General features: G+C 35.9%; 1 protein-coding gene across 1 annotated transcript in view; it reads right to left on the minus strand.

Moving 5' to 3' along the window:
- LOC113541106 (polycystic kidney disease 1 like 1) overlaps positions 1-26,883 on the minus strand; it is a 49,607-nt gene that overhangs the window by 5,458 nt on the left and 17,266 nt on the right. Inside the window, exons 11-42 of the mRNA XM_053227837.1 lie at positions 26,501-26,629; positions 25,212-25,277; positions 24,939-25,100; positions 23,329-23,406; positions 23,047-23,189; positions 21,791-21,911; positions 21,304-21,427; positions 19,572-19,764; positions 19,260-19,316; positions 18,986-19,174; positions 17,647-17,889; positions 17,109-17,225; positions 15,627-15,775; positions 15,431-15,531; positions 15,139-15,334; positions 13,946-14,029; positions 13,658-13,865; positions 11,627-11,733; positions 10,598-10,814; positions 9,311-9,484; positions 9,089-9,205; positions 8,175-8,244; positions 7,997-8,085; positions 7,731-7,920; positions 6,929-7,061; positions 5,730-5,814; positions 5,046-5,234; positions 3,663-3,781; positions 3,223-3,333; positions 3,015-3,120; positions 2,076-2,147; positions 15-127 (exon numbers count right to left, since the gene is read on the minus strand). Coding sequence (XP_053083812.1) covers positions 15-127; positions 2,076-2,147; positions 3,015-3,120; positions 3,223-3,333; positions 3,663-3,781; positions 5,046-5,234; positions 5,730-5,814; positions 6,929-7,061; positions 7,731-7,920; positions 7,997-8,085; positions 8,175-8,244; positions 9,089-9,205; positions 9,311-9,484; positions 10,598-10,814; positions 11,627-11,733; positions 13,658-13,865; positions 13,946-14,029; positions 15,139-15,334; positions 15,431-15,531; positions 15,627-15,775; positions 17,109-17,225; positions 17,647-17,889; positions 18,986-19,174; positions 19,260-19,316; positions 19,572-19,764; positions 21,304-21,427; positions 21,791-21,911; positions 23,047-23,189; positions 23,329-23,406; positions 24,939-25,100; positions 25,212-25,277; positions 26,501-26,629 — 4,252 coding nt within the window. The remainder of the gene's footprint in view (positions 1-14; positions 128-2,075; positions 2,148-3,014; positions 3,121-3,222; positions 3,334-3,662; positions 3,782-5,045; positions 5,235-5,729; positions 5,815-6,928; positions 7,062-7,730; positions 7,921-7,996; positions 8,086-8,174; positions 8,245-9,088; positions 9,206-9,310; positions 9,485-10,597; positions 10,815-11,626; positions 11,734-13,657; positions 13,866-13,945; positions 14,030-15,138; positions 15,335-15,430; positions 15,532-15,626; positions 15,776-17,108; positions 17,226-17,646; positions 17,890-18,985; positions 19,175-19,259; positions 19,317-19,571; positions 19,765-21,303; positions 21,428-21,790; positions 21,912-23,046; positions 23,190-23,328; positions 23,407-24,938; positions 25,101-25,211; positions 25,278-26,500; positions 26,630-26,883) is intronic.

Here is a 26,883-nt window from a genome sequence, read left to right on the forward strand (position 1 = left end):
GTGGACATTTTCACCTGTTTTTTCCTAAGGAGACATTAAATCCTGCTCCCTCATAACACCTGAGTTTCCCACATCGGTGAGGTTCAGTGAACATATTAAAAACAGAAGCTAGAGCTCCAGAGGAAGACTGAAAAGGGAAAAAAATGTCAAAAGTTTCCATTTTAGACTTCAAATGTTTCAAAGCATTGTCCTAAAAAGATAGTGTCTAGATCCCTCTCTCTCTTTTTCTGTCTCTGTCAAGCTACACATGCTACTCCTGAGATACCAGTGATCCTGACCTCTTCTGCTCTCCGGACCTGCCTGATCCATCCAAGTGCCCTACTTCTGGTTGGAGTTCTCATCACCTGAAGACCACTTGCTGCTGATGAGGATAGCCCCACACCAACAGCCTAAAGATCAATGAGATTACTGTGGATGGTACCACATAGAAACCATAAAGATGGCTGTGGATGTTCTACCTTGGATAGCCTTAGGACTGCAAATAGGACTACAAACAGTTTTGCAGTTAAGTCTCCATCATTCAACCAACAGTTGAGAAATTCAACAAAATAGACTTCAAGTTAAAACTATAATGACTTCAGGAATGACTCTGATGCTTATATTCCTAAGTTGCTCATAAGCTCATTAGTTTCTGGTTGCACAATTGCACTTTCTGACCATAAAGTATAGAGTAATAGAAGGGAAATGATTTATAATCGCTCTATCTGGTGTCCCCAGATGAGGATGGGTTCCTTTTTGAGTCTGATTCCTCTCAAGGTTTATTCCTTTATATATTTCTGTAAAGATGCTTTGTGACAATGTACATTGTTATAACCATTTGTGGCATCTATCTGTAAAGTGAGAAATAAAACACAACAGTTCAACCTGTTACACTTAGATTGAATAAATGAATGAATAATGGGGTGGTGTGATATGTCACCACTCCGAAGTTAAAGTTAATGTTACAGCTTTACCACTGATTGTTACAAAGTGCTGACACTGGAGACTCCTTACAAAAATGCAAAATAAACATGTTCTCACAGAAGACTTCACCATATCAACAATTATACATTTTTTATCTGTTTATGTGTCCTCCATAAAGGTTGTTATTATAGAAATAATAACGTATTAGCACAAGCGCATTAATATAAAACTTGCAGCCAGCACTACTGTCTTTAACTTGCTTCTTAGTCTTCATTTTACTCCTTTCCTTCAGACTGACAGTCTCTTCAATAACTGAAGTGTAACTGAAGTGGTTTTTCTTCAGAAAATTCAATTCAATTCAATTTTGTTTGTATAGCACTTTTAACAATGGACATTGTCACAAAGCAGCTCTACAGACAATGGCAGCTGATTTAATATTTCCAGGTGAAGGCCAATTATAAGTCAGTTGTTTCCTCTTTAAGACAATATCTTTTGGCTGGAGATTCTGGAACCTGAGGGGTTGAATACTTATGCAAGCAGCATTTTTCAGTTTTTGATTTCCTTTGAAATACTTGCTGACCATGAATGAATTCTGACTTTGAACAGTCAAAATTAAGACTGTAAGAGAACATGAGTTTGCAATAAAAATACTGAAAGGAAGAATGTGGATATATCATTTGTTATTCAGAAAAATCTGATCAATTCCAGGGGGTTGAATACTTCTGCAAACCACTGTATCTAATGTGGGTATAGTGTAAAATGATTTATGGTATACATAATATAAAGCTTTAAAGGTATGATGGTGAGTCAAATGAAAACCTTAAATGTGCAACACAAAATAGAGGAACAGGGCATTAAATCTGTAGTTGCAAAAGTAAATATGTACTACTTTTTCATTGTTCTCAATTGCCCCTTCTACCTTAAACTTGATACAATTTTGTTGCATCTATTTGTAATAAACAGTTGAGCACCCTTTTTCTGAGAATGTAGTCTTTTTTTTTTACACTACTATAAGAATAGCCTGTGAATAATTTTGTACTGAATCACTGTAAATTGCAACAGATAAGCCTAATTAGATGGAGTACTTTCTCTTTGATCAAATAAATATTGCAACACATCATTTTTCACCAGACCTTTAAAATCAGTTTTGCTTATCACTGTTAGTAACTTACCTGACATGATGAATTGTGTGTACCTTCCATCTTCATAATGACTGGTTCTCCAATTAAAGAGACAGTTTTCACCTGTTAATATCAGAGCATCAGTGTCTGATCATAACGAATCATATTAAAAGAAAATAAAAATCTAATCCATGTGTAAAAAATTCCAAGCTATACCTACCTTGTTCTTTTTTTTTGCACATTTTAACTTAATTATTGAAATGCCTGTTTGTCACTAGTAGTAAGAATGTCATCTCCATTTTTATTTCAGTTGCCATATTAAATATAATCTTGCCATGCATATTTTCTATTTCTTATTTATAATGGATTAAACACTTAAAATGTAATAATAAATCCAAAAGTATGAATTATTTCTCTCTTTTTTTCTCTCTCTTTTTTTTAATCGAGAAGATTGCACATCAAATTTCATATTAAAATATATTTCCCCAAAACCACCACCAGAGGTCGCTCTTATGTCAGATATTACTAATTTATACTAATTCAAGTATTACTTTATAATATAAATGATCAGGAATGAAATATACTCCCCACAAGACCTGCCATTTTGGAGACACACTGTCCCAGTCGTCTAGACATCATAATTTAGCCCTTGTCAAAGTCACTCAGATCCTTACGCTTGCCCATTTTTCTTGCTTCCAACACACCAACTTCGGGAACTGACTGTTCACTTGCTGCTTAATATATCCCACCCCTTGACATGTGCCATTGTAATGAGATAATCAATGTTATTCACTTCACCTGTCAGTGGTTTTAATGTTATGGATGATCGGTGTGTATATACATATATATATATATATATATAAAAGTACCATCCTAGAACAATTTCCTAAAGCACGTGTAGCAATTGTTATTTAATTACCTTAATTAATTTCAGCAAACAAGGAACAACCAGATGAATTAAACTAAAGCACTATAATTTTCAAAGCTTACTTTGTCTTCCAACCCATTATAATCATGGGAATAAAGGTACAGCTCATGTAGAAGTGTGTTTGCTGTCCAGTTCCACCAGTCATCAAGCTTCTGGATTGAAGGACTCCTGTATTTTCAACAAAGCATTATGGGTTAAATGACTTTACCATCAGTATATTCAGTGTATTCAGTGTATTGATTAATATGCTTTGAAATAGGTGGCACTTACCCAGTGAAGCGAGCTCTGACTGCCTGATTCAGAAGGAACTTATCGTTAGAGGATTTTCCGTAAGCCACAAAGCCAACTATAGATGAGGCAAACATGTAAAACACCAGTTCTCTGCAGAAAAAATGAAAAATTGAAAAAAAAAAAAAAAGATACCACACCTCATCCTGTATGTTGTGTTGCCATATCATTTTAGTGACATCCAATTCCCTTCGTCTATTATTCCACTCCCACCTGTGCTATGTGAAGGGCATTTTGGGGACTCGATCCATCTTTTCAATCAATATTCTTGACCATGTTAAAATTTCAAAAGATTTCTATAAATTCTGAACAGATCTGTCAATAGGGCAGAACACTGCTAAATCGTGAACACTATATAAAGTTTAGGTCAGAATGCTTTATTTTTTTTTTATTATAGTTTTGTACTAAGGATTGATAGAGACCTTATTGTTTTCTGAAGAAGTGTCCTCTTTTTAATTTGACTCCTCACACTTTGAAGCTCAGTGGAAGTAGGTGGACGTGCAAGCCGCAGATATCTGGCTCTCTGACGAGCTGCCAGCACCTGTCAATCAAAAACACCTCTGAGTGAATGACATGCACCTTTAATACAGTCAAGATTTGCCATGGCAAATACTATACACACATCAGAAGTCTAGGCTATCATATTAGATTAAAGGGCACTTATTATAATATGATAAAATAATTTTCCTTTTTTAATTTTTTATTTTTTTTAATTTCCAAATTTTTTTATGTTCAGGTTTCTTGGTATAGGCCATTAACTATATTACGAAAAAGAAGCACATCTGGAATGTGGATGTGGATCTGGATGTGCATCTGGAAGCCTGTATTAAAGAAAAAAATAATGGAATTTCTAACAGATTTAGGACCTTAGTGTCTTGAGCCTACTTATTTCCAAAACATTCCCTGAACTTGCACACTTTTCCAGGACTGGAAAAAAATGCCTTTATATTCAATCATTTTCAGGCTTGTATTATTTTATATGTACAGAATAAAACAAAACAGCGCTTGCTGTTACAGCAAAATATAACTGATTCATTTCTTAAAACAGCTTTTTGTATTTCAGTAATTTGGCAATGACTGCAATAATTTATAAATTTAAGAATGACATGTCATACTTTTTATCAATGTGTAGTTGCATTAATGTTGTGAAACATTTGACAAAAAATTTGGTTCCTGCTATCACTTCAATTGTAGCAGCTATAAACTGTCCGTCACCAGCATCATTTTTTTTTCTCTTACTGACTTACTGCCTGTTACAAAGCACTAACACTGGAGACTCCTTCCATAAATGCTAAATAAATGTCTCCTTACAGAAAGCTTCACCATATGTTTTCTTTGTTAAATAACAACACATTGTATCTGTTAATATGAGTCTGTCCTGGCTTAATTCAGGCTCTGACAAGAATGAAACGATAAGGCTTTAGAAAGAGGGCATTAATATACACCTGTGATTTGTCTTGCAGATGGAACTACTGTCAGAGCTGCCATTATAGGAAATAAATCAACACCTTCTGACAAATCAGATCAGAGAATTCAACAGCATTGTGCTATATTCAATTCAATTCATATATGGCACGGCAATATTAAACATGTCCTCTGTTCATATACTTTGAACTTTTAAATACAGACTCTCTGTAAATAACTGTTTATTTAAAAATACATGAAGATTTAGGCTTAGTGTTGTAGCTTCAGTGCAAAACTATGACTACATCTGATTAGGTAGACATTTCTCCAGGTGATTTTTTTTTTTCACCAGACACAATTTCTTTAAAGCACCAGGATGACTCTTTCAAAATTCAAAATACCTTTTCAAAATTCATACTGATCTCCTCTGTGGGATGATATGAGCTGGATAAGGGCTGCTTCTTCACACAGGCTCCATTTTGTCTGCTATTTTTCAGCAGCTCTATGATGGGTTCATCATCAGCTGAGTTTTTGCAAAAATAGCCTTGATCTCCATGTCGCAGAGTTACAGATACCGCAACAATAAATATCTGAATTGGAATAAATTGTCATTATCATCCCATTGTCAGTGCATAATCAGAGCTGATTAATAATTGCTTGTAAATTAGTAATGATTTCTTCCAAGCTGTCATAACTGACAGAGTATGGGCCAAAATGACCTATTTTATATTTAATATTTTTTAAAATGATGTTTCCACCATAAGTTTATGCTCATTTCTGATTTTTATTAATGAACAAGCAAAATTATTTTATGGACAAATAATCATTTTTACCCTAAGATTATCATGATTAACTAAAAAAGTATGCCATTTATAAAGCTGAAACAAAAAGGTCATTTTGGTGCCATTTCAATAAATATTATTTATATTCAGATATTTTTCAATAAAAGATGAAATTGTGCTGCAATGAAAGCTGACACAATAGAACTAGAATGTTAAATAGCTCTTATATTACTCATATATAAACATATATAAGAGGTATAGAGTCATACAGCAACATGAAACGGAAATGATGGGCAGATTTACCATTGCTGGGTGTGCAGCAAAAGCACAGAAAAGCAGAGAGAAAAATACTGAGTGAATCCACAGGAGACACTTTGTAGAGCTGAATCTGTAAAGAAAGTGTTTATAATAGTCTTTACTATTAAAGGAATGCCACAGCATGTATTAATCATAATCTCTGTGCACCACATCTGTAGCATATATCAATTCTCATGGACAATAATAAATTGTATTATTATTATTATTTGTCCTTAGACAAGAATGAAAAACCTGTTTAATCAAAAACCCAGTTATAAAGGAGGTATTGCTGAACTTTGTCAATAAAAAGTTAATGAAACATTTTTTGTAGGATGAATTCTTGATACTTACAAATGTATTTGCAAATCAAGTTCCTAATCAGTATAATTGAGGCTTTTAGAGGCTAACTGCAGGCCTCTTTTAGGGCCTTTTATGTAATGTATTAAAAACATAGTCAGAATAGCTTAATGTAAACAAGGAAGTGTCTCAGTTTCCTCCTGATCACAATGAATAGCACAAAACCTCACAAGTAACTGGAATGGCCTATCCCAGGAACGCTGGGCAGGAATACACCCTGATTCCATTCACACCTACTGGCAAATTAGCATTGTCAATCCACCTACTGCCATGTTTTTGGGAGGAAGCAGGAAACTGGAGAACCTGTAGGAAACCCACATGGACACATGGAGACCATGCAAAACTCAGCACAGACAGTAACTCAATCTCAAGCTCGAACTGGAAACCCTGGAGCTGACAATGATACCTGATGCACTGCAGTACTGCCCTACTTTTATTGTTGTAGTTTTAAATTTGCAAGATATACAGTAGTTGTGCCCTGGGTCCCTGGAGGACTAATGGTTAGGCCACAGCTCTCTCACCACTGTGGCCTGGGTTTGATTAACAGCTAGGGAACCAACCGCTGCCACTGGGGTTGTGTGCAACAGTGCTCTCTCAGTGCCAATCCCAATCCCAGATAAAAATTGGGGAGGGTTTCGTCAGGAAGGGCATCTGGCATAAAAACTGTGCCAAATCAAATATACTCGGACCAGTGATCCTAACAGGAACAGCTGAAAGAGGAACGAACAGTAGTGGTGCCCTATGCCTTCATTATATGTGAGTTATCAGTAAACAGGTTTTGTCATGTCAAAATTTATGCCTGTGGTAATAGCACATACAAAACTTTGAGTATTGCTTTAGAAACTTACTTCAGCCCCAGAATTCCAGTAATGATTACACAAGTGACGCACAAACACAGCCACAGCGCCCATGTCCCATAGTAGCACCAAGCTTGCAGAGTTCTGCTTCTTCTAGAAACACTGTTCTTTGGGAAACTATTTACTGCAAGCAGATCATAGAAAATGGTAAATACGTTTTATTAGTAACCAATCATTTTACTACACTTCTGTATTATAAAACTGTATATCCATGTTACAGTGTTACTCTCCGTATGACCTGTGCTGTACCTTAACCAAAATCCTGATGCTCATTGTCTATATTTATCATGCCTACTGACTGTAATGTTATCTATTTGAATTATTGTAATGCTATTAAATCACCATTCTTTACCCATTTACCCTCATGAAGAATACAATTATCTATAAATATGCACTAATATACTTACTGAAAGTACTTCTATGTCCTCCTGCCAACCCAATCACCCTACTTTTTTAAATGTATTGTCAAGTTATAACCTGGTTTCACATGTAACCTTGCCTATGACTCATTTGGTGTATGTACTGATGAGAAATTCTCTTTTAAATGTAAAAAAATTAAATTAGGTTGTGACAATTGTCACCTGCATTTAAAAGATCATGTTCTCAAGTGCAACTTGTCTCTAATAATATATATCTTCACCAGTTATATCCACTGTCCATACACAGTGCATGCTGAAAGTTTATCTATACCTGAGCTAGACACAACGCCATTGCGTTGTACTGTACACCTGTGTATAATGACAAAACATTTTAATCTAATTGAACATATTTGGTATATCATAACCATACAAACCTGCAAGAGAACTAGCTTGGAGGTTGAATTGAGTGTTTTTGAAGAGTTCGCTCTGTAATTTGTCATTGTCATCAGGAATATTTTCTTCAATAATTTCAATACAAGAGATAGAGTCAGTGGCTTTCTGCAGTGCTGAGCTTTCTGGCAGTTTGCTGCAGGACATAGACTCCAAATCACATGCCTTCAAAACCTGTAATGCAAACAATAATAATTTAAGGGAGTATTTCAGTTAAATAAGGGCTCCCTTTTATTTTACTGTACCTCACCTCACTTTTATTTTTCCACGGCGAAACTCTGCTCCATGAAACGTTCAGCTCAGACACACTATCCCTCAACAGAAATGCATCCCGATCATCTGTGAATTTATTATTAACACCTTACACTGACAGCAACAACAGAAAGAGCAATACTCTTATATGTGGAAGATGTCTTGCTTGATTATACCTTCTAAAGAGAAGATGTGAGGGATTCTGACTTTATACTGATCCCCTGAATGGCTGCCATTTTTGTTTATCTACAATTGCAAGAGGAAAAAAGGGATGGTCACAAGTATTATAACATACAGTAAATGAAGTTAGAATATATCTCATGATAAAAAACACATCAAAATATCAAAAGACAGATCAAGCCTCATACTGGCCAAAGCCTAAGCTTTGCCAAGAATCCTAGATTGTCCAAATGTGTAAATATGAGAAATTTAATGTTTAAAAACAGTAAATTGAAGAAAGTATACATGAATAATGAATCAGTGTATTAATGTTAACTCTTATATACATTTACTGACAAGACAAATGGCATATCTTTCATAAATGTATGTTAAAATTACAATGTTTTGTATTGTATACAGTTGCTGAACTTCATGTTTCCTATGATTTGGAGTTTAATTTAATATTAGCTATCTAACAACAGATTCATAACTACACTGATTACATTGCTAGCTAAGTAGAAGATAAGAAGTTAGTTAACTCAGTAAAGTGTTGATAAGCTAGCTAACATTAATGACGTGAAGGATTCATCAGTTGGTAACTTGTCTAGAAAAAAATTGAAAGACAAATAATTCACTTCAGAAACATAGAAATGATTCATATATGTATGTTTTCACTTTTAAACAATATGTAAACATTTGATTTTGAAAAGATTTGGTGAGAAACAGGTAATACAGTTGGCTAACATTAGCAAAAAGTAATAGTTTAGTGTGTTCCTAATTTTTTCAGGACAAGGTGCTAGTTAGCTAAGTTAGCTAGACAACAACTATATTTTCTAGGTGTTCTCATATTGTTTGTACGTAACATTTAATAGCATTCATACAACACTGCTTCATCATTTTATTGAGAAGATATGAACAAATTCATTGTGACCTTGCAGATGCGGAAGAGGAAGGACACAAGAAAGCCTAAAGGCAGCAGAGTAAGTGCACACAGTCCTGTCCACACTGAGAGCAGTGAAACACCGATCAGGCCTGACTCCAGCCAGCACTGACATCATGAAAATACAGAGTAAACTCAATATGGAATAAAGTTTGATCTGCAAAATAGGGATTCTGCATCATTTCCCTGTGAACGGTTTGTGTAAGTGTTTACCTGGTCTTCTTGTAAGTATGTAAGTATGCAGTTAGCACACATGTAAGCCTGCAGCAGCAGGAAACATACACTCAGTCGCTGAGTGTGTGTATGCGTGCTGTAAGATGGCCGACTGTACACAGACAGCCATGGGTGGAGGTCCTCTAAGCAATCACTAAGATTCAGATGCAGCAACTGGACAGAATGAAAGTCACACTTGTTTTAGACATAAAGTAATTGTTAACATTAATAATTAAATTATTTTTAATTAAGCAATATCGCAGGAGCAAGTGGCTGATGGATGCCGATATTCAGTATAACCGCACTCTTGCTCCTGTGATATTGCTTTTATACAACAGGAATATATTAATGAAAAAATTAACATCGAGTAAGTGACATTTTGGACACAATATGGCCAAATGTTCTGTTTATTTTTACTCTGCTAGCGGAAATATCCCAAAGAAGCTCACTTTATAGCATGAGAAACAATAATATCAGGTAGAGTCTTGAGCAAGCATTTTCTTGCACAATTCTCAATCAGTTTGAGGTATGAGCTATAACTGGGCCCTTGCAACACATTCAGGTTCTTGGTTATGACCCACTACCCTGTAGCTTTAGCAGTATGCTTAGAGTTGCTGTTCTTTTGGAAGGTGAACCTTCTCAGTCTCAAGACTTCTGCTGACTAAAACAGGTTTTCTTCTAGAATTGCCCTTCCATCTTGCCCTCAACCCTGACCAATTTCCCAGTCCCTGCTAAAAGCATCCCCACAAAATGATGCTACCATCACCATGCTTCACTGGGGATGGAGTTCTCAGAGTAATGAGCAGTGTTGGGTTTCTGCCAAACGTAGTGTTTTGTGACAAGGCCAAGTTCAACCTTGTTCCACATGTCTGCTGAGTATCCAAATGGGATTTCATTTTGCCTTTTGATAACTTTCCTCCTTCCCTCCTTGGATGCTTACCCGATCACTGATGTTTGGTGGATGACTTTCTCAAGGCAGATTTGTGGATGTGTCATATTCTTTGCATTTTTCAATAATGGATTTTATGGCGATCTGATGGCAATTGGCTGCACCAGAACTAATTTAGTTTCACATATATGGGAGCAATCACAAATTTTACCTTATCAATCTATCTATCTATCTATCTATCTATCTATCTATCTATTTTCTATTTCTTTTAGCAGACTTCAATTTTATGGGGAATTTTATGTATATTTATGACATCGCAAATAAGTACAATTGTGATATTTGGGGGATGGGGGTAAATACATATGCAAGGCACTGTACTGAGCATTGCTGGCACTCACCTCTCTGAATGTGAGCTGTCTGTTTAAAGCGAGCAGCTTTCGCTCCACTCGTCCATCTCCTTCATCTACTGCCAACCAGCACTGCGCCAGAAAGGTCCAACTTGATCCATCTACTATGTCCTTCACCATCACATGATTCAGAAACCAACTGGGAGACATACCTCCACCATCGTGCCACACACACACCTGCCATATTTGGCCCAGACTCTGAGCTGAGCTGAAAAAATCACACAGCAAACAGTTTCTGAATTTTATGAGCACACTAGACAAACTTGTAAATGAAGATTATTCTGTATGTATAATTAATGGTAAAACATATTTGGTGTCTCAAGTGTCTTATTTTAGATTTGCACTGGAGCTCCAAGGCTAATGTATATAGCTAATAAATAGGGCAAGCTTATAGCCATTAGGTTAGCACTAATGGCTATAACAATCAATTCAAACAACATTGCTGAGTTTCCAGTATCTCAAACAGATTTGTTTTTATGGTTTCTGACACTGTATGATGCTCTATTGTCTATAAAAAAAAAATACATCACAGAACTAAACTCTTATACAGGTAGGAAGTGTGGCCTAGAGTGTGAAGGCTAGATATAAAATGTTTAGGTTAGATATGATCTGCATGATAATATAGTTCTAATTTACAAATTAATAAATACATTTATAAATGCAAACTCTTATAAATACATATTATACTCATTCCTCGATTTATTTTGTACACTTAACTAGAGACTTATATAATGCATACTTATTCTGCTACATAATTAGTATATTTAAATACAACTCATATAAATACATATGTTTTTACATACAAATAGTATTACTTAATGTGAGTGTGTGAGGATTTGAACTTTGCATAATGCTGAACTCCTGCCATTATTTGTTAGCTACAGTGCAGATAAACCAAACATACACCAAACATGTCTTAGCTAACTGGATAAATTTGGGATTATGAAAATATTGTGTACATTTTATTTTAGGCTGAAATTTTGCCATACTTTCACATTAAAAATGCTGCTTTGCTGTTACCTCAGAATAAAGGTTGTCCTGGAATTGCGGGTGAAGAGTGTGTGGTCAGGATTGCTGAGCTCTCTTGTCTGAGATACGCCTTTCTCACCATACAGAACTATGTGAACCTGACACCAGAAAAAAATGAAAATTAAATACTATCTATAGACATATCCACATAAACTCTAGCATAGTATAGAGTATTTATCTGTGCATGTGTGTAACTGTCAATACTGTAGGTCTCATTTATCTCAAAACACAGTATTCCACTCCTTATGAATAAGGAGTATTAGTGGAACAGTGCAGGGTCTAAAACGACCAAGAATTGTCTGTTTTATCAGTTTAAAAAAATTCTCAGTTGATACTTACAGTTCAAGAATACATTACTTATAACAAAGAGCGAAACTCTGAAATATGAACTAGTTCAATATCGCTTTTTAAAACCAGATTTAAAATGATATATCATAAATGTCATACTTTGTTTTGATCTTGCAGCACTTACAGAAAGCTTATTATACCTGCATGAGATATGTTTGTATAAATTAAACCTGAAGTATAGAAGTATATATTTAGATTTACACACAGCATGTTCTTCATTTTGCAAAACAGCTGCAACTCCATATACATTTTGTTCAAATAGTAACCTTATTTTTTATGCATAATGTTCATAAAGTAGACTTTGCCATTGTTTCTAAATGACTAATATGTGATATTAACACACTTAGTATGCATCCTCTATACCAGTGGTTGAAAGATTTTTAGCAGCCAGGACCCTTTTAACAGTAAGATAAATTCCATGGACCCACTTAGCACAGATTTATTTCATGAACCTTACTTAAATGTATACAATAATACTTTAGCTATTTATTGGAGCATTCTATTCCTGAACCTTCTACCAACAAACATATTAGTCCTAAGTTCACATTATTTATAGGACTACTTGGTTTTAGGTTATTGTGGTTTGGATTAGTTTGCATTAAACCCATTCAGTTCAAGCAATAAGTCAAATAGGCTAGTATCTATAAAACTCAATAATAAATATAATAACTTTGATGATGGTGGGTTGTGGTTTCCACCACTATAACAAAATTTGCAAATATTTTTTAAAAAAAATTATACACTACATTGCCAAAAATATGTGTACTCCTGACCATCACACCCATATGTGCTTGTTGAGCATCCCATTATAGATTTAGTCCCCCCTTTGCTGTTATAATATATTATAGAATATATTATATATATTATAATATAGAATATAATATATTCTCCAATCTTCTGGGAAGCTTTCCACTAGATTTTAGAGTGTAACTGTGGGGATTTGCTCATTCAGCCACAAGAGCATTAGTGAGGTCATGCACTGATGTTGGGCGAGGAGGCCTGGGGCACAGTTGTTGCTCCATTTTATCCCAAAGGTGTTCAGTGGGGTTGAGGTCAGGGGTCTGTGCAGCCCATTCGAGTTCTTATGCGTCAGTGTTGGCAAAGCATGTCTTTATGGAGCTTTCTGCAATATTTTGTGCACAGGGGCACTGTCATACTGAAACAGACTTAGACCTCTTATTTCCATACAAAGACACATATACAGTTGTGTGCTTCAGACTTTGTGGCAATAGTTAGGAGAAGGCCCACATGGGTGTGATGGCCAGTTAAAACACTTTTGGACTTTTAAAGAAAATTAATGAAAAGTGATTGGATCTTGTTGAAGAAATACAAACTGACAAAACTGTATTAGTGGGGTCCCAAGCGGTGCATTCAAAAAAGCATTCACCCTCTTGCAAAAGAAGTAAAATTGGCCTCTCTTGTTGGAGGGATGGCATACTCTGTCTACCCTGTCAATAACAGAGACACTAGCCAATTGCAGGCTATGAGCTCATGTATGCAGAAGAGGGTAGATAGCGCTTTCCTCCGAGTGTGTTATTCCTGTGATTCACATGAGCAGCAGTTCAAAAAGATGCGTTTTTTAGTTTTAGTTGCAAACCTTTGCACCTGACTGTATTTTGACACCATGTTGAATATATTCCATTTTCATATGAGTACACAAGCCTTGGATAGTACCTTTGCTGTCATTCTAGCCCTTGATCTGAGGCCTGTGTCAATAGTAACAGCATAGAGGAACTGGTCTGAAGGATTGTTGTCTGGCAGGAGGAATGTTCCCAAATTCTTTTCCACCTGAACATCAGCATGTTTACAAAACACCAACAGCACAGTGTAGAGGGCCACTAATACCACTATTACAATACACACCATTGGGTTGGCCCGGATGCTGAAAAAGACACCACAATTCAGATCAAGACCAGACAGTGAAGGACTGTGACTGAATAAATACAAGCATATAAACATTACCTCATGTACTCAGTGATGTCTGAAAGACTGTGAATGCTTTGGATCATCTGATGTGCAACAGTGAATGATGACAGCTGGTTGTAACTGAAAGATTATTAGGCCAAAACACAGTTAATATGTGGCAGATGTCTTCATTTAAAGTGAATTACAAGTGAGGCAGAATACAATAAAAGCAAAGAGCTTTTAAAAGAGTTGGTTAGAGACAGTAGTTGGATCACACACCGATTGCCAGTTACAAACCTGCTGTTAATAGTTAAAAAATCCTTTTTTTAACCCCAATTTCTTCCAATTTTTCTCTCAGTGAACTTTTCCCTCCCCACTAGCTATCTCTCCCTTATCACATGGAAGCTACCAACCAGGGTGGGTGAAGGGTAGAACATGAAGCCAGCCAATGCATCTTTTCAAACTGCTGCTATTGCTATGTCAGCATACATGAGCTCACATACATCCACAACTGTTTAGACTCCCTCTGATGGATAGGGGAGAATGTAATGCCATCCTTCCCACCCAGAGAACATGGCCAATTCTACTCTCCTGGACTCTCCTAGCAGTGGCATTATCAGTATTCAAACCCGCAATATCAGAAAACCATATTCTTTAACCATCATATCTCAAAATATTATAAGTTAGGAGTATGAAAAATTCACCATAATATGCATATAGCCCAATACAACAGTTATCAGTACATCAAAGTATCTGCTTACATCTTCCAATTTCCAAAGAAAATAACCAAAAAACATGTAAGTGTATTGATACCTCCCAGATTTTTGTCTAACTTTTCATCTCACTTGTTAATTCTCACTTATCATTTACATTTACATTTATGGCATTTGGCAGACGCCCTTATCGAGAGCGACTTACAATAGTGCTTTGAAGTCTATCAAAAATACATTCTGATATTGGCTCGGTAGGTCACAAACTAGGAATACTATCAGTCCAAAATGGTGATTTTTTTTTTTTTTTTTGTGAAAGTGCTAATTTAAGTATTTTATTTAGACGTCATTTGAAGACTGCCAGTGACTCAGCTGTTCGGACATCTAGGGGAAGTTCATTCCACCACCTTGGTGCCAGAACAGAGAAGAGTCTCGATGCATGCCTTCCTTGTACTCTGAGAGATGGTGGGACCAGTCAGACCAGTCATACCAAAATACAGACCCCAAACTAAATCTGTACATAGTAGTATAGTACCAGACCTGCAGTTGACTTTGGTTGAGGTGAAACTCTGCAGCACAGAACATCCATCAGATCTCCAATCTTTCACACCATCCCAAACTAAACATTGAGTGGAATCAATACTCAGTGTGTAGTCCACTTCGTCTGCTATGTATTTATTTCTAGCACTTTTATCGTAGTCAGCATTGAGGAGCATCAGATATGCAATCCCAGGATCTGCCATCCAAGTGAAACAAGACAAAATTCAGCATATATCAATGACATTCTAATGTACATTCTGTACTTTCCATATGTTCCATAAAATCTAGAAACCTTTCAGAGATGAAGCGGGTAGAAAGATCTGAGCCACCTGTCCTTTCCAATGATAGACCTTACGTACATTGTACAAAGAAGGTGTTGGTCTTTGGTGCATTCTGTGACAGAGGAAAGGAAATGTTAAACAAAACTTTTTTATATATATTAAAAGTGTAAATAAATTTGAGACAAATATATGGGGGGTTTCCTCAACCTGAAGAGCAGCAGGATGGGGAAAACACGTCTTGATGGCCTTCTGAACTCCACTCTAATCTGCACAGCCTTCTTCAGGAGCTCAGCTGTTATGTTGAACTGATGAGTATTCACTTCAGAGCGTGTGAGTGTGAACTCCACATCTGTGCTCTTCTTGGATGGAAATGATCAGATTTTAGTGATCCACACCAAAATCTCATGCAAAAGTCACAGAAACACCAACGTAGCACTAAACTCACCACTCCCTCTGGAATAGCTCAGCAAAAAAGGTAAACATGTAAACAATGTACACAATATCCCCCTTATACCAGTGTAGTAAATCAGCCAAGGTCGCTTCTTCATGAAGTTGATGCTGGTAAGAATTACAGGACATCTATTCATTCTGCCATTTATTGATCGTTAGTAACCCATTTATCCAGTTCACGATCATGGTGAATGGTAAACACTGGGCATGAGGAAAGAATACACCCTTGCTGGCATGGCAGTCCATCAACTTATTCACACCTAGGACAATTTAGCATACCCAATCCACATACTGTCATGTTTTGAGGTAGGGGGAATCTAGAGAACCAAGAGGAAACCCAGACACGAGGAGAACATGAGAAATTCCACATAGACAGTAACCTGAACTCAGGATTGAACCAGGGACTCTAAAGCTGTGAGGCAGCAACCCTACCCACTGTGCCACTGCCCACTGGAAGTCTAGCTTAACCAAAATCTTCTTCATAAATACTGATCCAAATTTTCATATACTTGCTTCAAATGATGTTAATTACAGTAGCAGGATGGACTTCCAGCTTACCGTTACAATTCTGCCCTTAAACTTTGTGACGTTGGGCCCAGAGGACAGAATGATAACAAGTTTAAACAAACTTAAACAAAGTGATTCTGGTTGACCCAGATGGATAAGCTCATGGCATTAAAGTGTTCACTGCACATTGTTTATAGATTACAGTAAGTCATCTCTGCTGAAAAGTCTAGCTTTGTTTGACCCGCTACCAGCTGCCAAAACACAGGCTAAAGTGGTCAAGCTGGTAGACCCTCTTTGCCAGCTCATAAGTTATTTTCCAGTTTCTTTACTGTGTGACTAAACTGATCAATAAACATTGAAGATTTTTTAATTGCCTTATTGTTGTGGTCTACCAGTTTGACCAGCTCAGCTTGTGATTTAGCAGCTGGTAGCTGGTCAGTCTGAACTAGACTTTTCAGCAGGAATAGTGTGTCCTAAACCATATCTGCTCATCACAGTGACATTAATGAACTAGATATATTATGAGGCAGATATTTACAGGAAATATTTTGGGTGAGACAGACTTCTATTACCAGTTTTATACATTAGCCTCATAGTGCTAGTGCAAGACTAAAGTAGCAAATATGTGAAAGTTAACATACTAGCTGGAACACATGAATTCTTAGAAATTTTGCAGTCTTGAGACCATGTTGGCTTTTGTCAGTGCCAGTGAAATAAAAATTAAAAGTGTACATTTCTCTCTTCTTGCTTCTGGAACTCAATGATGATTGGAGTGGACAAGTGCCTCATTTTGATTTCTCTTCTGGTGCTGCAGTTGAAGAGTTTCATGTCAGCAACATGTCCGTTCACCTGGAAAATACATCATACATGATGGCAGTTTTCAAAATCGGAGACTATATAATGTTGCACTGACAAAATAACATTGCAAATGTTATGCCATTGTAGAAGTATAAAAAACAGTGATGATGTAAGAAATACAGTGTAAAAACCTTTTATTATGTCACTACTGTAGATTCATTAGTGAAGTGCAAAATTCACCAGCTGTTTACCAGATTTTATTTTAATTGGTTAAGCCCTGTCATGTGACCAGTAGTAAACACAAGAGCCAGATGCTATTAAACTAATTGTGCAAAATGATGGAATATAAATTCTATCCATTACCTACAGAACTACAAAAGTAATTCATGCCTCCAGAAATGAAACTTGAAATGTACATTATTTTCAAATGTTATTAAAATGTTATTAAATGTTGTTAAATTCTGAGTTTTACCTGTAGTGGAGTCCTAGCCCAGTGATATGGAGTCTGCCTATAGGATATGATTAGAGTGATGAAGCAGGATTTTTGATCATAATCCCTGCTTGTGTGTTTAATCACTGGCATATGAGGAATATGAAATGTGGTCAAATCAACATTTTTTCTTGTGATTGGGAAATCACAATTCTGCCACGCCACCAGTTTTATGAATGTGGTATTCACACTGAACTGAGGCTCTCTGCTGGACACCAGATACGTCTGGAATAAAAAGAAGTTAAGACATTAGATATAATAACAAAGATGGTATAACTTTTACCTGAAGCTCAAGAGCTCACAGGCAGAATTCATAGATTGTACAGGACTGTTGGACTTGTGCTATGGATATTCAGGGAAAATCTTTGAATATATTTAGAAAACACAATTATCTGTAAATCTAAGTATATATTTGTTGTTTGGACCTTTGTGTGACTCAAAGTTTATTGCTGCCTCTTTTACTTACCAGAGATTTTAATAGCTTATTAACATTTCAGCTATTGTAAGAATCCACATAATAAATCTAACAGTTAGAGATGTACGTGATGACTAAAAGTGAATTGTACCAACCATTGAAAAATACAACTGTCCTTTTGCTTGCCATGATAAAAGTAAAGATCAACAAGCTAGAACTTAGGTATCAAAACAGTTTCCACATGGACATTTATGTGTAACTTCTAGGTTTTTAGATGTATCTTTGGGTATTTAAAATCAAATAATAATAGCATATGAAGGCAACCCCTTTCCTGGTAGGTCTGCATGTCATCCAACCCCAAGAACTGATCCTGAATGCAGCTGCAAGACTTTTTTTATCTCCCCAAGTTCTCCCGTACCACCCCATTGCTGCGCTCCCTCCACTGGCTTCCTGTTGCTACCAAGTCAGATTTAAAACCCTGATGCTGGCCTACCAAGCCAAAATCAGTCCAGCTCCCGCCTACATGAAGGAACTTATCTCACCCAGGTCTGCATTACATTCTGTTAAATCCTCTAGCCTGGCATAACTCAACCCACCATTCCTTGAGATACAAGGAAGACATGTTTCAAGGCTTTTCTCTGTCCTGTTAACCAATGGGTGGAATGAACTTCCCCAGGCTTCCTCTTCACCGAGCACTTAAATAATCATGAAGAAATTCTAGACTTTTATGGGTTTTTCTCACTGTAGTAATTCGTCTCTAACCCTGACCTGTTGGTACTAGCATGATGATATGTTTTTGATGGAGACTACAGAGCATTTTGATAAGGCATTCTGGGTGTGGACTTCTGCCAAATGCTGAAAATGTAAATGTAAGTCATGTGGATGTTCTAATTATGCTTTACTTACCAACACTGAGTCTGTAGTGATGTGAAGAACGTCAAGTGTTAACCTTGAAGAAGGAATCTGAGCTTCCAGAATATACGAGAGGATGCGTATGAGAGCTTTCAACACCCACACGTCCAATAAGTTGGACTCACGAAGGGAGGAAAGATTTTGAATATATTTTGTCACCAGTATTGCACTGTCAAAAGTCACCTGCAAAGGGGTATTATACATTTGACTTCATAAATATTGCTATGCTTGAGTATGAAAAAAATGCCTATGAATAGATTATACTCACTTGATTTGAAACTTTCATAAGATCTACAAGAGTGTGAAGGATATCAAACAGCAGTTCCTGTGAGACACAAAACTATAATTGAATGCAGTACACAATAAAAACAATACAAAAATGTTATTGGTTATTATTAGTGACATGCAGAAAATGTACCAGACTGAAAAGCAAAACATTCATGGCATTGCTCTTACATTGCTTGATCTCTTGAAAAACAATCGGCAAGAGATTGCTTTTCGAGAATTACATGCTGAACTTGTGTCATAAGTTAATGGGATCCACTTTTAAAAGCAATCAGTGGCATAGATAGGCTAATACCTGGTTTGTGGCATCCAGCTGACAAATTGCTGAAATCAGAGCAGCTCGTGTTTGTGTCTGTAGTTTTACACAAGATTCTGGGTCTAAACTCAAGCGGTTCAATGTGGCAGTCAGGAAAAAGATGTAATTAATGATGTCTTGGGTGTTCTTCATCTGTATTAGGTTGGTTAGATTACTCAGACCATACACAAACCTGAACAGAAAAAAAATAACTGTTAGACAGAGAAGATTAAAACATTTTTCTGAATCTTGGAGGTCTTGATGTGTAATAATAGTAGGTTCCAGAGATTGTACTTGCAATATAATATGTTATAATTTTTAAAATGTTTCTCTTCACTTCGATACTATTACAGAAATATGTAAATAATGTGCGTACACAGGGAAATTCAGCAAGATTAAAACTGAGTCGTTGTGGTAGAAGCACTAAGTAATTGAATTAATTAATAAGTAAATGAATTTACATTTTCAAAATGGCTGATGCACAGAAAGAGAATGTTGTTACAATGGAAATTAGGAGCAAAAAAGTTTAGGCCGGCTTCTTAGGTTGTTCCTGTGGAGGTTATTCTGGTGAGGTGCATTGGCATCACACAGCGATCTGTCATTTCAGTTTAATGCAAAAGTACTGCCCTATATGTGCTAGATAGAAGATAGTCAAGAAGTTTATAGTCCAAGAATATAGGGCCGCATGCAGAAGTGCATTAGTGAGGACTTAATACCGTACTTATGTTATTAATACAACAATTCAAAACTGTGATTAAAAAGCATGAGAAAATGCTCTACATCCTAATTGCATGACCTTGATCTAACGTCTCGTGGTTTCATGGTTCGTGGTTAATGTCAGTGTATGATATAAAAAATGCATATTAATAGGATGTGCTGGATCAAGTGCTTTTTTACAAGCTGATGAATAATGAGGGTGGATGCTATATCATTAAATTAAACACAAATTTTGCACTTTATGGTTAATGCAATAATTACAACTAGGATTATTTGTGCAACAATACCATCTCCTTACTTATATATCATCATATTATTCTTTTTTTTTTTTTTACATTTTGCTGCTTTTATTTTACATTGTATTGTATTACATTATAGCAAAAAAACTGCTGTTTGCTTCTTCATTCCACATTTTCTCTCCCTGATTTTTTTCATTGCTTGTGTTTAAAAACATTGGTCTAGATGCAATTGAAAAGCCCAGTCTCAGACACCTCTACTCAGGAAACCCCTGTTTTTTCCCTATAGTTGATCAGTGTTCATACCTGTCAATCAGTCCTGTTACTACCCATTACTCTATTTATTTATGCCACTTTGTTTGCATTGTGTGTTGCAAGGTCTTGCTAATGTGATGTGTATTTTTGAGCTCTTTTTTTTGTCTGCTTTATTAGCCGTCCCATATGTAATTGTCCCTATTTTTTTTTTATAGTCCTCCTGTTATTTTTTTAGTCTCTCCTAGTTCTCCTGTTTCAGTCTCCCTGCCCTTCTAGTTTTCTAGTTTTGCCTAGTTTTCTAGTTTTCCCTTCTAGTTTTCTAGTTAACCAGGATTTTCCACATCTGATGCTGTTCTGCAAATTTGACAGCGCTTCATGGATTCGTGGATTTTTTTACAACTACAACCGATGAAGCTTCTACAATGAGTGTAAATGTCTGTGAAGATCTTGACACACCCAGTCACCTACTACTACTACTAGGTATCCAATATATCTGAATGGATTGATGTCTGAAAAAAACATACAATTCCTGATCTGGATTGGAGAAAGGCATTGAATTTCTCTTGAAGCTCGGCCAAACTTTGACATTCACAGGACATGGCTTGGTAGATGCTCCGAATCTGTTCCCAATTGTAATGTAGATGGTGACTGTGGGAGACAAAATGCAAGACAGTGTTGAGAGGTGGAGCACCATACACAATCACAGCAAACAGCTATAAAATTTAATTCAACTTGTTATTATTCATATACATATAGTATTATGTGTATAGTATAGAAACATGCTTTTTGAGACACTGGGTTTAGATCAATATTTAACCTTAAAAATAAACATATCATTTAACATTAATAATATTAAACATCATTAAATCTAAGACCCCCAATTGGCAGGCATATCAATAAATACAAAGATTATAAATCTCATAAAGCAGCAGTGCAACTGTGTAACAAAAGAACAGCACAGTTTCTGTGAGCATGAGTTGTTTAAATGTTTTTGCAATTCTTTAAAGCTACCTTTGTAATCATCGTATGGATGCCCAGATGGAAGATAAAAATAGTGCTGGTAATCTCTGCCCTTATAGAGGAGTTTTTTTGTTGAGTTTCCCACACGAAAGCTATATTCATACAAGAGATCCTGTAAAGGGAACAACAAACACATCAAATTAAATTTTGTGAAATTTTTTAAAATGCAAGAGTTCCTTGAAATTAGAGTGCGATGGTACTGATGGTCTAACTTTCCATCAGTATGACGGAATAACATTATTCTGTACTAATGTATCGTAATTTAAAAGGTTACAAAATCACAATAAATGAATGTTCAATTGTAGCTTATCTCTTGAAATACACAATAAGACTTATACAATATTTTTTTCGTGCACTGGAGCTTCAAGGCTAATGTGCCTAACATGTAATGAAACTAGTTTAGCATTGTGCAATGATATGGGTGAGGGGAAAATTATGTAAAAAGTATTATTTTATGATCGAACATATCAGGTGAAAAACAGAAATCTATGAGCTGACACTGTGATGTCACACAGTGACATATATGGATTTATATATGTCACATATATGGATGGAAAATATATGGATTTAGAGCCTATATCCTGGGGACCCCAGATGGGATGCCGTTCTATTACAGGGCACTATGAAAACACTCATTCACACCTAGTGCCACCTACTGGCATAGTTTGGAAAGTAGGAGAAAACCAGAGAACCTGGGGAAACCTGACGCATACAAGAGGACAACATGTGACTCCACACAGACAGTAATCCAAACTCAGGATGAAACTAGGGACCATGGAGCTATGAAGAAGCAAAGCTACCTGCTGCACAACCATGCCACCCAGGAAAATATATATATGCAAAGCTTAGATACACTTATATATTTCAAATGTATGAGAAATGTACCAGATGCATAAGTCAAAATGTATTCATTATTGGCTATTAATTAATTACATTACATTACATCAAGGTCGCAGTGGGTCCAGAGCCCATCCTGAGAAGACTGGGTGCAAGTCAGGAGAAATCACCCTGGATGGGATGCCAGTCCATCACAGGGCACTGTGCATACACACACACTCATTCACACCTAGGGGCAATTTAGCGTAGCCAATCTGTATGTTCTTGAACAGTGGCAGCATTATGCCGCCTGACTCAATGTATTTGCAATGTATGTTTATCAAATACATTAGGGCAAATAATGATATCCGCCCCGGTTCAAATGTTAAGTGGTAAAGGAGTAAGTGATGATGCCTGACATAAATACAGACCTCTTTTCCTGAAGTGCAGAAGACGCTGAAGTGTGTGTGGACCTCAAAACCTGAGCTGGGCTGCACATGGCACACCATTCCCTCAGGAGCAGGGTATGTGGAGAAGAACAGCTGGGTCTTTCCCTGCAGAACCTGCTCAGAACCTGGCATCAGAAATGAGGAGACACCCCTCAAAACTCAGCTCATCTCCTAACAGGCTGTAGATCCAGGATTAAAGGTATTGCCAGGTAGACTATTTTTATGTCTGATCATGAACACCACAGTTAGTGGAGATGAACTTACTTGCAGAGACCTCCAGCATGTAAAGACTTTTCGGCTTTAGCATCATGGGTTTAAATGTAATAACAGATGAGGATATTCCTGAAACATTCAAACCACACAAAGTAAACTGAAGTCTCCAGTTTAGCACTGATCAGCACTGATTCAGTTTCTGAAAAAGATCCAAGCCTGAAATGTAAAGTCATATGGAAATCCCAAGAAATCTAATTAGAAAATCCGGTTCTAATGTTCTGCCTCATGAAGTAACTGACAAACATATGGTCTTTGTGGTTATGTGGACTAATTACTCTGTTATTCTTGGTATTGTGCAATACTGTTATTTTTGTCAACTCTTATCATTGTATTATGCGCAGTTTGCAAGCTAGATGTAGCACTTCTATATAATAGCACTTACTTCAAGCTTTGTAGCTAGCACTTTATTTTTACGATGATGAACAATTGGTAATAATTCCGAATGTACAGCAGTATTTGGTGCTACAGTGTAGTGCTCATGCCTTGGATCAATCTTCTCCATAGTTCTTACAGGCAATGAGTTGGAAATGTAAGTACATAGTATCTAATTAGAATAACAAGTATATAGCAGTTCCTAATGTACATATCTGGATATTTCATTATCAGTAACTATGTACTTCAGGTGAATTTTACTGTGTGCCTACCTAATCTTTTCAGTTATATATATACATACCATTGAGTACTACTGTTTCTACTAATACTAGTGTACTAATATTTCTCATATATGTTACTATATTACTCATTCAACTTTCAGTATATACACCAAGTCATAACCACATTATTATCCATTAGATACTGAGTATTGAGCTATGTGGTTCCAAGTACTGATGTTTTAAACCTGAACGTGCTTTAAATTCCAATAAGCAACATATGTACAAGAAAGTACTTGTGATTCCTTTACAGAAAAGTCATATGAACTTCACTGGTGAATAATCACATGATTAAAATATACCATATGTCTATAACATAGATTAGAAATTGGTTTTTGGATTCTTCAGATATTATGTTGTAGTGGAATTTTCACATGTAGCACATGCGTTTTTATTTATCACATGAGATGTACACATTTTCACATGTTACTTTTTCATCTGTAGGGCATGTGGTTTTATGATCAGATGTGATGACTCACATGAATCGTTCTTTTTCGTATCTGATTACATATTGTTCACATGATGTCACGTGTTTATTTGAATTCATATGTGCTATGTCAGGGCATAACATGTCCTGGTGAAATGTATGTGCTTTTTTTCCATAAGAGTTACATTACCAACCTAACCTAATGAATATTAAGTATTCCTGCACATTGGATTGTAAAACAGTGTTCTCAAATGTCCAAATGTTTCAAAGACAAATAAAATCACAGGACTGCCATTAGGGCCACTCTTAGGCCACTCTTAAGACCCTTAACCATCAACTACTCAATGTTTGAATTTGATTCTGCCTAGATAAAGGTATATACCAAATAAATACACTATATGGCCAAAGGTTTGTGGACACCTGACCATCACACCCATATTGGGTTCTTCCTCAAACTGTTGCCACAAAGTTGGAAGCACACAATTGTATAGAATGTCTGTGTATGCTTTAGCGTGAAAAATCACCTGTGGAGGTGAAAGACTCAAAGAGTGCAGGCTGGATGAGCTCTCTGTGAAGATCCAGCAGGGTTTTCTCAGACACCACATGGCCGAGGCTGCCAGGACCTACCAGGTTATCACCATCATATTCGCTTGAATGAGAAATCACGTCGTCTAAATTGTGGGGTCCTAAATACACAACACAATGAATAAAAACAAATACATATTATTGATAGTCATACTTTTCTATTGCTATTATTATTACTGCTTGTGAATATCAAAAGGAGAGGGCATGTCTACCAGTTGGTCGGCCTACTGAAACCCCTGAGTCTGCTTCCTTTATTCCAGAATAAAAGTCCTCATAGTCTGTAGGGAATACAGAATAATAATAGTAATTTCATGCTCAATTATAAATTATATACATATGCCAATTATAAAGATATGCCTTAGGGAAACCACATATTTTATAAATAATGTTTGATTCTTATCATTATTATCATTTCATTTGATTCTTATCATACACACACACACACACACACACATATATATACACAAAACACTGTTTTTTTAGTAAAGATGTAACATTATTGCAGTTTATAGTTCTAATATTTACTCAGTATAAAATTAGATGATTCTCAGTATATGATTCTGACATATTCTCAGTATTATCAGTATAAAATGATTCTCGATTCTGATTGATCAGAAGGTGCTGATTAATTTTCTATAACCGCACGGCTATGATGTACTGTTGGCTGCAAATCTAATCACAGGTTTATGGAAATGTGCTCTTTCTACCACGTTATCGTTCCTATAGTAACAATATAGACAGAGATGTATATGGAGGATGCTCCACATAATTTAAAAAATATATGTAATTATTAATATGGTAACATTTTCTGTGAGGAGGGTTTATTTAGCATTTTTAGAAGGAGTCTCCAGTGTCAGCATTTTGTAACATTCAGAGATAAATATATTCCTTTAAGTTTTCCAACACAAGAAACTCTTCAGGACAGAGTTCTCAGTAACATGACAAGTTTTTTTTTTTTTTTTTTTACTTCAAACTAGAGCTAAAAGAGAGGCTTGTGAGAGAATGACTGTTTTGTAGCTCTTATAAGTCATAACAGAAACTAACAATAAACATAAATATAGACAGTAGAAAAGTATGATGTGTCATTCTTTAATAAATTTTAATAATTTTTTTGTTGGCAAATCACTGTGTTATAAATTAAATAAAACACTTTAGGAAATGCTGTTCATGGAAAATAATCAAATTTGGAGTGGTAACTATCACATCACCCCATCATTGATTGTTTTTTTATAACAACTGTCATGTTTTATTCCATACAAAATTAATAATGTATTAGAAATCATTTATAAATAGTGATTCATAATAATAATAATAATAATAATAATAATAATAATAATAATAATACACATTGAGATTTTTTTTTAGATAAAACACTGAGAAATGTGTAGCCTTATCGGTTAATTGATGAAGTAGCAAAAAGTTATTGCTGAAGCAGCAGAAAGTTTCTGTTTGTGTTTTTTGACATTAAAGTATAACTACGACATCCTTTCTCTTTTCCCACCTAGATATCCGTGCTCATCAGGATATTCAGCTACAAAATCCTTCACTCTGGGGTTTTTATCTTCTGTTGGAACAGGAAGGTGGAACAGAGCAAAATCCATCTCATTCATATCACCTGAACCCGTTTCAGCTGTGAGGATAGAAATATGATTTAGTGATCCTAAGAAGGAAAGCTGAGAGGCTCAGCTCTGTAGTCAGTTATACTGATTCTTTAAGTAAGATTCATTTGCAAGGAATATGACTCAGAAGTTGCACAAATATTGTAAGAAGTAAAAGAAAAATTATGAAGTGGGGAATAAGAGAAAAGAATGTGCATGTATTATATGATTAAATTCTGCTGGTGTTCCACATTGAAATTAATGTCCACTTAATGATCAGTATAAC

Source organism: Pangasianodon hypophthalmus, chromosome 22 (genome assembly GCF_027358585.1).
Source record: "Pangasianodon hypophthalmus isolate fPanHyp1 chromosome 22, fPanHyp1.pri, whole genome shotgun sequence".
Lineage (NCBI taxonomy): Eukaryota > Metazoa > Chordata > Actinopteri > Siluriformes > Pangasiidae > Pangasianodon > Pangasianodon hypophthalmus.